General features: G+C 43.9%; 1 protein-coding gene across 1 annotated transcript in view; it reads left to right on the top strand.

Annotated features, from left to right (window-relative positions):
• PTPN11 (protein tyrosine phosphatase non-receptor type 11) overlaps nucleotides 1–12,557 on the top strand; it is a 113,645-nt gene that overhangs the window by 39,526 nt on the left and 61,562 nt on the right. Inside the window, exons 5-7 of the mRNA XM_082243776.1 lie at nucleotides 7,307–7,423; nucleotides 7,519–7,632; nucleotides 10,743–10,839. Of these exons, the coding sequence (XP_082099902.1) occupies nucleotides 7,307–7,423; nucleotides 7,519–7,632; nucleotides 10,743–10,839 (328 nt within the window). The remainder of the gene's footprint in view (nucleotides 1–7,306; nucleotides 7,424–7,518; nucleotides 7,633–10,742; nucleotides 10,840–12,557) is intronic.

Below are 12,557 nucleotides of genomic sequence, written 5' to 3'. Positions count from 1 at the left end.
TATAAATGCAATTTATTGCATGTTACTAGTCTTTAGATGTGGTAGCTGCATTTGTGTTTTTTTTGTTTTTTTAAAGGCTTTTTTCATTTCCATTCATCTAGTGATCCTTCTAGTTATACACTTTCTGTCCTGGGGCACACTGTACTGTATCAGTGGATGGGCACCTTTTTCACTATTGTGCGGAAAGTTTTATAGGGATAAAGAACACTTCCTCCTTTTCCTCTTTTTCAAAACCTAGGGGGAGGCTCTTCTGTAGTACAAGGCAACTTAACGCTACTGATATCACTGCTTGAGATTTTACTGCATCACAAGTGAAGAACATAGGACGTTCCAAGCTGACTGGATTTCTGATAGGGTCAACAGGTAGTTGTGGGCACCTATTGAACAGATATAACAAAATACTTTCAATAAAGTGTTTGACAGACCAAGTATTAATTGTTAAGATATACATTTTTAAGAATAAAAACTTTATTTTTGTAAATGCTTATTTAGTACAGTGCATTTTATACTTGGAGTGTTTAAAACAACTGGTTGTAATGAGAATAACTGGTAAGAACTAGGGATAGACCGATTATCGGCAAGGCGGATCTATATCGAGGGCCTGCACTTTCCCTGTTCTATTGGTATCGGCCCCAGAACTGGCCGATATTGCAGATATTTTTGTGACATCATTCTGCTTTCTTAGGCCACCTCCCTCGCCTTGGACAGCCTCGTCTGGAGTCGGGACTAGTCTCGCGGGAGTGTATCACAGCCATACACCCACCCACAGCAGCCCTGTGCCAGCCGCCCACAGGCCCTGTGCCAGCCAGCCGCCCACAGGCCCTGTGCCAGCCAGCCGCCCACAGGCCCTGTGCCAGCCAGCCGCCCACAGGCCCTGTGCCAGCCGCCCACCCACCCACCACAAGGTACCAGCCATCCACCATAGGGTGCCAGACAGCCAGCCATCCACCATAGGGTGCCAGACAGCCAGCCATCCACCATAGGTTGCCAGACAGCCAGCCATCCACCATAGGTTGCCAGACAGCCAGCCATCCACCATAGGTTGCCAGACAGCCAGCCATCCACCATAGGTTGCCAGACAGCCAGCCATCCACCATAGGTTGCCAGACAGCCAGCCATCCACCATAGGTTGCCAGACAGCCAGCCATCCACCATAGGTTGCCAGACAGCCAGCCATCCACCATAGGTTGCCAGACAGCCAGCCATCCACCATAGGTTGCCAGACAGCCAGCCATCCACCATAGGTTGCCAGACAGCCAGCCATCCACCATAGGTTGCCAGACAGCCAGCCATCCACCATAGGTTGCCAGACAGCCAGCCATCCACCACAGGGAGACAGCCACCCACCACAAGGTGCCAGCCACCTACCACAGGGTGCCAGCAAGCCAGCCACCTACCACAGGGTGCCAGCAAGCCAGCCATTAAGGATTAAACAAAAATTAACATGTTCAGTACCAGATTTGTGTCAAAAATGTTCTTTTATTTTTCAAAACTTTAAATGTATAAAGTATCGGCCTATACCGATACGTTGTGTCCAAAATATCGGTATCGGCCCTGAAAAAACCTTATCAGTCTATCCCTAGTAAGAACCATGTGAATGTTACTAGACACTTCACATAGCCCCATTTTAATTCCAGAAAACGTATTAAACTGTACTAAACCCATAACCTGCGTTCACTGTATCTGATCTCCCACAGTACACAGAACATAGAAATGCAATTATTTTAGTAAATATAAACTGATAAATACCCTTTCTCTTTTGTTCATTGATGGACACAGCTTCTAAAATCCATAACCATTGAGTTATACTGCTCCCTACAGGAGTAGGACACTAGGCTGAAAAAAAGTCTGGCTACACCCATGGGCAGTCCCAGGGGGTATACACCCACACTCAGCTAAAGGCACGAAGTTTTTTTTTTTTTCTGCCTAGTCAGGAGTAAGGCCTAGTTCCTTGCTGGGATCTCTGGTCCTGGCAATTTTTTTCCTTCTTAAATTGCTTTTTTCCTATCGTTTTTTATTATTTTATTCCTTTTGAGATCTACAATCAACTGCCGGACTGGGCGACAGGCTGGATAATCTAGATCCAGTGGTCACCCCAGTCTAGCCAGCGAGCGCACGCAGACCTCGGCTCCATGCTAGGTCGGCCGCGACATGGCCCCACCGGATGGAGGCTGGCCTGCGAGTTAAACACCTTGCGAGGTCGCATACGACCGGGTCTTGGCCTGAGTTGCAGCATTCCTCCTGGCCGACAGCTCCCACATTTCGATGGAGAGGGGTTATGTCTGGAGCGGTGCCCGTCTGGTTCCTAGTAGGGTGAGTAGCTGTCCCCCCTTCTTCCCCTGGAGGGTTTTGCGGTGGACATAGGCCCCTCCTTGGGACGGCCGGACCCCTGGGTTCCCCTCCTTTCCACAGGCACCCCTCCCCTGCCAAGTCCCTCATCCTGCCCACCCCCCCCTCCACGCTGGGGCTGTTGGGGTGGTCTGGCCACTTTCCTGGGATGAGGGCAGGGCGCTAACTGGCGATGGGGGGGGGGGGATGCGCCTCCAGGGACCAGAGGATCGACTGTGCAGGGGGTGGGGGTTGTACCTGTTGGGGTCTCCTGCCAGCGCCCCACATCCTACTTGGATCTGTCCTTGAGGCCTGGTCTCCCTCCTGGGTCCCCGTAAGCCTCGTAGTGCCTCGCGGGGCCGCCATTTTGTTGTAGCCTGTGTGTTACTATACACAGCGGCAATGTTAGTGTGGTCTGGCGGCCATTTTGTTGGGGTTTTGCCATTGGAAATAGCGGCGGCAATGACAGTCAAGCCCTGTGGGCGTCGATTTTGGTGGTGGGAGCCCTTTCCTAATCTCCTGGTGCTGACTACTGGATCATTTTACTTCCTGATCACTGCACATGTAGTGCAGAGTCTGGTGGGGTCCTCTCCCTCTCTGCCGAGGATCGATTGGTGCTTTGTGCCTGGCGACCGGGTGGTGCTGCCAGCATGGTGGGGGTTGTCCCTTAGCTGCGGTTTACACTTTGTGGGGTCCCCCCTGGTGACTCATGGAGTCTTTGGATCACAATTCTCCACCTGATCCCCTCTCGGAGGCTGCAGGGACCTCCAGGGAGAGGAGCATTCTCAGTTTGTGGCATTAACCTTTGGTCTTGCATCTGCTCCTCGGGTCTTAACAAAAGTGTTAGCCCCTGGTACTAGCTTTGCTACGCCAAGGGGGGATTGTGGTACTGGGCTACTTGGACGATTTCCTTCTGCGAGCAGAGTCTTCCCTCTGCTCTGGGGAAGAATCTGGACATCACAATACTAACTCTGTGGGAGTTCAGCTGGATTCTGAATTTTCAGAAGTCTGCTCTGGTTCCGTCCGCAAAGAGTGACTATCTGGGCCTGACTCTGGACTCGGCCTTAGCCAGAGTGCTCCTTCCTTGGAAAAATTCCAAAAATTGCAGGCTTCAATTCGCCTCCTACTGTCCAACAAATGGCCATCCCTCCGGACTTGCATGCGGGTGCTGGGCCTGATGACCTTCAAGGCAGTTTCGTTTGCACAGTTCTATACGAGGTCCCTGCAAAGGGAAATTTTGAACAAAATGGGACAAGACTCCGCAGTCTTAGGACAATCAGATCTGGCTGAGTTGGGGAAGGAGGGAGTCCCTGATATGGTGGCATTGTTCTCTTTCTCCCCTTGTATTGGACAGTGGTCACCATGGATGCCAGCCTGTCCGGCTGGGAAGGCGTCCTCGGCAAGCATTCTGCTCAGGGGATCTGGACGCTGGAAGAGTCCAGACTCCCGATCAATGTCTTGGAACTTTAAGCGATCAGACTGTGTCTGGATCATTGGACGCATCATCTTCAGGGTTGTCCAGTGCGCATTCAATTGGACAATCCCATGGCTGTGGTTTATGTCAATCACCAAAGGGGTACAAGAAGTGTCTTAGCGGTAGCTGGCATTCTAAGGTGGGCAGAATGGTTCCTTCCAACCCTCTCTGCCATTCACATTCATGGGGTGGAAAATTGCCAGGCGGATTACCTTAGTCAGCAGGTGTTGGCCACGGGGAGTGGTCCTTTCAACCCGGAGTTGTTTATTCAACTGTGTCTCCGGTGGGGCACCCCCGAGGTGGTGGGGTATCCCTGAGGTGGATCTGTTGGCATCTCGGCTCAACAGAAAGGAGCAGAGGTTTGTGGCTCGGTCAAGGGAACCTCTGGCGGACGCCACAGACGTACTGGCGGCCCCGTGGGGGTCAGTATCATCTAATTTACGCCTTCCCTCCTCTCAAGTTTCTGCCTAGACTTGTACGCAGGATCGAGGCAGAAGGGATTTCGGTCATCTTAGTGTCTCCGGACTTGCCTCGCCGGACTTGGTATGCCGATCTGGTACCGCTGGTCGTCAACGTTCCTTGGCAGCTTCCTCCCGGGTGGGATATGCTGTCCTAAGAACCTATCTTCCATCCTAATTTACAGTCGCAGGGTTTGATGGCTTGGCTGTAGAATGCCAGGTGCTGGAGGATAAGGGTTTATCTGAGTCGGTGATTCCTATACTGTTAAAAGCTAGGAAATCTACCTCTAGGAAGATCTACCATCGTACGTGAAAGATGTACATTGCGTGGTGTAAGTCTCTTGGGGTTCTTCCTCGCTCCTTCCCGGTGGCTCAGATCTTGACCTTGCTTCAATGGGGGGGTTGAACAGAAATTGGCCTTGAGTACCATCAAGGGACAGGTGTCTTCTTCCAATGACCTTTGGCCACACACTCCCTGGTGCGTACCTTTCTTCAGTGTGTCCGACATTTGGCTCCTCTGGTGCAGGCACCGTTGCCGCCTTGGGACCTTTAATTTGGTGCTTTCAGCTCTACAGAAGCCTCCCTTTGAAAATATTCGGGAGATTCCCCTGCTTACGCTGTCCCAGAAGGTGGCCTTTTTAGTGGCTATCACCTCTGCATGCAGGGTGTCGGAACTGGCTGCATTATCCTGCCGTTCACCTTACCTGGTGATTCACAGGAATAAGGTGGTTCTTTGCCCCTGTCCGTCGTTCCTTCCAAAGGTTGTCTTTGATTTTGATTTATTTGAATGAAGACCTTGTGTTGCCTTCCCTATGTCCCATGCCTAAACATCCGAAGGAAATTGCCTTGCATGCCTTGGATGTGGTTTGGGCAATTGGGGTGCACCTGGCAGCTACGGAGTCTTTCAGGAAATCAGACTTTCTCTTTGTGCTCACGGATGAACCTTGAAAAGGGTTGTCCGCTTCCTCTGCGACCATTTCCAGAGGGGTCAGGTTCCTTCTTTCCCTGTCAAGGCGCACTCTACTAGGGCGCTTAGTGCCTCCTGGACTTTCCGTCAAGTTTTATAAAGTGAATGTGTTGGCATCTGCGAATGCTTCTTTTTGCCGCAAGGTTTGCAGGCTGCTGTTTAAGAGGACCTGATCCTCTTTGAAGGTGTGTTGTTTTTTTTCAGGGGGCTTCAGTTATTTGGTTGAGGTCCTGTTGCCTGGTTGGCTAATGTTTAGCCTTGGGAATTTTTATTGTTCCCACCCCTCATGATTAACACTGCTTTGGGATGTCCCAATGGTTATGGTTATCAGGAGATGTGTCCATCAATGAATGAAAGAGAAAATTGGAGTTTTGACTTACCCTAAAATCCATTTCTCAGATTTTCATTGACGGATAGAGCACCCACCCCTATGTGGAGTTCTAATTCTCCTGACACTGCTTGTAACTAAACTGATCGGCTATAGCAAAGAGAGGGAGTATACTCCCTGGATCTGTCTTTGGGTGTAGCCAAAATTATTTTCTGCCTAGTGTCCTACTCCTGTAGGGGGGTATAACCCGATGGTTATGGATATCAGGAGCTTTGTCCGTGAATGAACATCAGAGAAATGGATTTTACGGTAAGTAAAAAATCCCATTTTATCATCATCAGTATATAGCAGTCGTGTGACTTGTATCAGTTCCTATTAAAACTTGTAGGAGGAGTTTTCATTCTCCCCTGATCCTCTGTTTGGACAATGCTGATTGGCCCTGTGCTGATCACATGCACTCTCCCAAGAAAAAAAACAAAACTCTAGCAATACACCCCAAACTGTGCATGTGCAGCCCGTACACTTGCTCTGTAAATATTGGGTTATTTTTTTGGAGACCGTGAAAGAAGAGGAGACAGAGACAGGATCAAACAGCCTTATACACAATGCAAAGGATTAACCCTTTAGGTTCCAAAGTGAGTAATAAGCATGCTTTACTGCATATACAGAATTTACTGTTGTGGGTTTAGTAACACTTATACAGAAAGATTAAACAGTATAAAAAAAGAAAAATTTTTTTTTGTGGGGCTGTAACACATATTTATAGCTACTGCTTTTTGTCAGATATATTAGCTGATTAGGCCTGAATCAGGAAAAAAAGAAATCTTACTCACATTAGTGGTCTTAGTTCCTATGATATGGCAGTAGTGGGCACAGACATTGTGTGGCTATAACTGACTTTCTGTATGAATCTTCCTTCATGGCGTCCAGTACAACATTTTAAAGATCTAAAACTGGTTATTAGAAACTGCAAAAATCTTTGAGAATGAATGTAATACATTTGCTGATTTGATGGAAATGCAAAGTTCATGAGAATATTATAATGAGATGTATTTAAAATATGTTTAACAAAGAAAGCTATGGAAAAATTTAAGGACACATTTTCATATATTTTTTTAAAACGGAGAGCATGGGCCATAAAAATGTGACTGCCCAGTATCTGTTAAAATCATAAATCATCCCCAAATAGTCCACGCTAGAATTCTTCAGATGAATACGTATATATGATGATAAATATGTTGCTTTTAAATATAACCGCATACAGCTAAGTAGAACATTTTGGATGGTGTCTGCTTTCAGAGAAAATTTGTATTAAGAAAGAGATACAAATTAAATTTTATATACTGATCAAATAAACATTTTCCAACACTCCCATTCTAGCAAAACCGGTTGTTCAATCAACTTTTCTCCAGCGGGAATGGCTACTGATTGATCGAAATTCAGCCAGTTCTCGCTGAACCGGATGATTTTTGATCCATCTATGGCCATAGATGTAATGTATAAAATGGAACAGAACATTAACTTAATACCAGAATGGCCATCTGCTTGATGTAGATCACAGGGGTAATGTAGTCTCAACACTTTTCACAGCTATTAGAATCCAACCTAGTACTTTGTACTATAGGCCAAAAATGTGTCTTTATGGCATTTTCTCTAAGTACTGTAATGTAATTAGCTGCCTTTCACAAAATATAACCAGATATGACTGATCTGTGTGAATCCCTAATCCATTATTTGATTGTCTTGTTTAGGATATGAAATATGATGTTGGAGGAGGAGAGAAGTTTGACTCTCTAACAGACCTTGTGGAGCATTATAAGAAAAATCCCATGGTGGAAACACTTGGCACGGTACTACAACTCAAACAGGTAGAGGGTCATATATATAATCCTATCAATACACATCAAACTTACCTGCAAAAAAAAGCGTTTGCTTTAATCTTCTTTTTTTTTTTTCTTAACAGCCTCTCAATACAACCCGTATTAATGCAGCAGAAATTGAAAGTCGGGTAAAGGAACTGAGTAAACCTGCAGAAACCGCTGATAAATTTAAGCAGGGCTTTTGGGAAGAGTTTGAGGTATGTAAATTTAAGCGAACTATTAACCTCAGATGATGACAGATGTGATCAAGTTGCTTAGAGGAATTTTCTTTTAAATATTTATTCATACTTGCCTTGGATCATCCAAGTATGAATGCTTATGGTAGTGGTAGGCGAACGTACCAGATGACTCCAGAGCCAGTTTGTTTTGGAAGTATACAATGGCAAAAAATGGCCAGGAAAACCCAGCCCATGCGATGGGCCTAATGGTGGAAAAATTGCAGGCTGTCTCCAGATTGCATTAGACACATGAGTTTTCAATCTGTTGCCCTCCAGCTGTTGCAAATCTACAAGTCCTATGAGGCATTGCCAGGCTGACCGTTACAAGCATGACTCCCAAAGGCAGAGGCACGATGAGACTTGTCGTTCTGCAAAAGCTGAAGGGCCACAGGTTGAGCACCCATGCGGTTAGAGAGACCAGCTAGAAGCCTGTGCTTTTGCATACATCATTATAGTGCCAGTCTCCTGCCCCTGAACAGTGCCCCCTGGTGATGGTTACAAGCATTTTGCAGAGGAGAGAATTGTAAGCTAAAGTTGTTTGCCATAAAACTAACGCATTATTTTAGAGTTATTCAGGGAGGCTGCCCTAAAATGTGTAGATAAGACATGTGTATAGCAAAACTGCTGCTGTCATTTAAGTATTTTATTTTCTATAGAGATGGTCTTAGAGATATTTTTTTTATAGTGCAGTGAACACCAGCTATTATTTACAGTAGGGAACATCTGTAATCCGTTTTTAAATACAGACTATCTAAGCTGTGGGCAGTAAAATACTGTGTAGTGCAATGAAAGCAATTGTTTTAACTTTAAAGCTAGCATTATGTGCTCTGTAATTAGCATAAGAGGATGGGAAGGGACCATGTTTGCAAATATTTTGTAAGGTAATGTAAGACTAGGGTTGTGAGCTCTTTGACTTCTGTTTGTTACGAGCCGTTTTCTTGCTTTGTGGCATTGCAGTATTCTGTCTCTGCACTGCTGGTATGGTGGTTTCTAACACTGCAGTGTCTAAGACAGAGTATACTGCTGCATAATAAGATCTATGGGATGTAAAAAGACCAGACCTTTGTGGAAATGGCAGTATTTCCCACCCAGTTAAAAACTGCAAGCATATGACCTGTTCTCTGCGGTTACATAATCAGATCGTTTTAGACTTGACATTTTTTCTGTATTTAAATTCATAAACTATACAGAAAATAAATGTAATACATCTGATGATCCTTGTTCTTGAAAATAGTTAGTGCTTTCCTACATAATGTTTATTGTAATACTTTTGTATACCAGGGGCATTGTGTTTTCTTTTCTTTTTTCTTTTTTGAGGTGGGGGGGTCTTGGTGTATTTCTTTCAGCTTAGAACAGCAATTGCTTGACGGCATTTATTCTATGTTTTGATTTTTATATATATATATATATATATATATATATATATATATATATATATATATATATATATAGTATGTGTGTGTATATATTTTATTCTACATCGTTAGTAATGGTTAGCCTGTCATATATGTACAATAAGAACAAGACAACATCCGCAAGAGGAGCCAATCATAAAATAGTAAAGGGGAACCACATTTATATCTAGGGTGTTTTCTTCCATTTTAAAAGAGAAAACTTTAAATACATTGTTTGTTTTTTTGTTTTTTAACCCCATTAACATAATTTAGTGCCGGTTCACACTCTTGCGGCTGCGGCGATCGCGTGTAATATCGGAGCGCACTGCTCCTTCATTACATGCGATCGACTGTGCGGTGCGAATTCAGCCATACACTTTGTATGGCTAAATTCGCACTGCACATGACCCTTTTTTTCAGCCGCATTAGGATCGGATCGCACAGTGGTTCACACTTGTGCGATCCGATCCTGTGCGAACTGTAAAGATCGCACTGCGATATGCGATCAAACTGGGGGTGTCGTTAACATTTCATTGACACCCCCAGCGTATCGCATATGGCAGTGTGAACTGCCAAGGGTGCGTTTGCGATGCGGGAACAGGCTGCGAATTCGCAGCCTTCCCGCATCACATAAGTGTGACCCGGCACTCGGTGTACAGAAATTCTCTTTGCTATTTTATGATTGCCCTTGCTGATGTACAGTTGAGCCTTCTCTTTCTGTAATCAAGTCTGGGCTTGAGAAAGCTTTTGTAAGTGCTACTAAGAGATAATTGACTAGATTCAATATACCTTGCAGCAGAGCTAAAAAAATCTATCTTTTAATATTGTAAAAACCAAACTCAATGGAAACCTGTATAAATCTCTGTGTTCCATCTTTAGATACAGTTTCCTTCTGGTGTAAAAATTGACCACTGTTGTGTCTAAAGCTGGAGGAGCAATAATTCTGTTCTAATGGGTCCATTAGAATAGAATTTAATATATTGCTATGAGCACACAATGTTCGGCTTCCATGCTCTGATTGTCTGGGGCTTTGACAAATACAATGTGAAAGTTATTATAATGCTTTATGCAATTCGCTAGCATATAGAGCCTAGAAAACACTAAAAATACCCTGCATGCAAACAGGTACTTATCTATTAGTTTCAGGAGACCTCATACTGTCAGGATTCCTGTTCATCCATCAACTGCAGAAAGTTTGTTTTGGAAAGCTTTTTTTTTTTTAATTTCCCTGTACTTTTTTTCGTGTAAGCTATATGGCTTGTCTTCTATTTCTTCTATTAATCAGTTCTCTCAGACTTCCTAAATATTTTATTTCAATGTCTAAGTGTGGCACACTGCTGCACACTGCACAGAAAATATTTACAGTCATTTATGAATACCGAAATGCTTCTGTTTTGGGTATATGAATGGCTCGGAATTCAAGTTTTACTGGTAATGAAGTACGGAGGTTATTTCCACCTCTGCATGTCCTTGTGTGAAGCGGTGCAGTGTCATCCACACAAGGGATGTATATTTTAGGAACGTGTTGACAGCAGACCTCATTGTGGTTCTGACTGACAGGTAATTGCTCAGTCTGGAAGATGGTTCTGCAGTAGGTGAAGAAAAAGCACAACACATCTGCTTTAAATGACAAAGATAAAGGTTTCTTGTGAAATAGGCTCTGTTACAATTTTTCTCTTTCTTCCTTTCTTTCAGACGTTGCAGCAGCAAGAATGCAAACTACTGTACAGCCGCAAAGAGGGGCAGAGAGCAGAAAACAAGAACAAAAACAGATATAAGAATATTTTACCTTGTGAGTACAGCACATCTCTCTGAATAAGTGGGCCTTAGTACTCATAAGAGATTTTACATTCACAGGCTGGCTTCCGTATTAAGGAGAAATTTTCAGCTTTCTGATTAATTGCTGTTTTTTTTTTTTTTTTTATATTGGGCACTCTGCCTTTGGCCCCATACTGAACATTATCAGCACAAGATAAAAAGTGCTTTAATTGTATACTGGAACTGTAGGAGGAAGAGCAGGACTCAAAAGTCAAGGACGCTGTGTGTCTAGCCAGTTTAGTACCACGCTATAGCCAAAAGACGGCTACAGCAAGATACTATAGTTCTGGGAGGGTGTCCAAAGCCGTCCTACCAGAACCTTGCCCCGTGGGCAACGCATAATAATTATTACATTTATAGCTCACAGCACATTTGTGTGTTTTGTCAGTGGGAAGAAAGCTCTTTACAAGAAAATATATATACACAGCGCAAAACAGTATTGAATGTGAATCATACACATAAAAAATTATATATAATATTCTACAATATAAAACTCTTAAAGTGCACCGTGCAGTGTTGCAAAAATGTGCAAAAAGGCTGAAGTGTAGAAAGCATGTAGATATAAACAATAATAAAATAAGGTGCCAGTCCAGATAAAATAGTTCATTAAGATCTCAATAGATGATTAGATATAAACAGTCCCAAAAATGGGTCCCACGAAAGTGCTGGAGTGCCAGGAAGAAAGTGCACAATCATGCAATCTTTTCGGTGCAGTGAGCAAGTGCCGGTCCTCCCCCTTTGGGTATTCACTTACCGGACACCGATGACCCCTATGCTATATAGCTATAAAGGTCGACAGAGCTTATGTCCTAATAAGGAACCGACTGCCAAACTCCTCCAAGCCAGGTGTATCTCCAAAGATGTGAATACCCCGATACATATATTGGAGAAAAGGATGCTCACATAGTGTAAATGCGATTAAAAAGTGTTTATTGTGCAAATGCTAAATACAAACTCACATTTCGTAGCTGTTAATAAGGCATGTAATACAAGAGTCTCGTCCTTCCTAGTGTCTGGTGCCGCTTGGACGCTCCGTGGTCCAAGCGGCACCAGACACTAGGAAGGACGAGACTCTTGTATTACATGCCTTATTAACAGCTACGAAATGTGAGTTTGTATTTAGCATTTGCACAATAAACACTTTTTAATCGGATTTACACTATGTGAGCATCCTTTTCTCCAATATATGTATCGGGATATTCACATCTTTGGAGATACACCTGGCTTGGAGGAGTTTGGCAGTCGGTTCCTTATTAGGACATAAGCTCTGTCGACCTTTATAGCTATATAGCATAGGGGTCATTGGTGTCCGGTAAGTGAATACCCAAAGGGGGAGGACCGGCACTTGCTCACTGCACCGAAAAGATTGCATGATTGTGCACTTTCTTCCTGGCACTCCAGCACTTTCGTGGGACCCATTTTTGGGACTGTTTATATCTAATCATCTATTGAGATCTTAATGAACTATTTTATCTGGACTGGCACCTTATTTTATTATTGTTTATATCTACATGCTTTCTACACTTCAGCCTTTTTGCACATTTTTGCAACACTGCACGGTGCACTTTAAGAGTTTTATATTGTAGAATATTATATATAATTTTTTATGTGTATGATTCACATTCAATACTGTTTTGCGCTGTGTATATATATTTTCTTGCACTTGAGAATTTTGGGTTCACCATAATTTAT

Source organism: Pelophylax lessonae (genome assembly GCF_965119305.1).
Source record: "Pelophylax lessonae genome assembly, chromosome: 1".
Lineage (NCBI taxonomy): Eukaryota > Metazoa > Chordata > Amphibia > Anura > Ranidae > Pelophylax > Pelophylax lessonae.
This window is presented reverse-complemented; position numbering and strand designations above follow the sequence as displayed.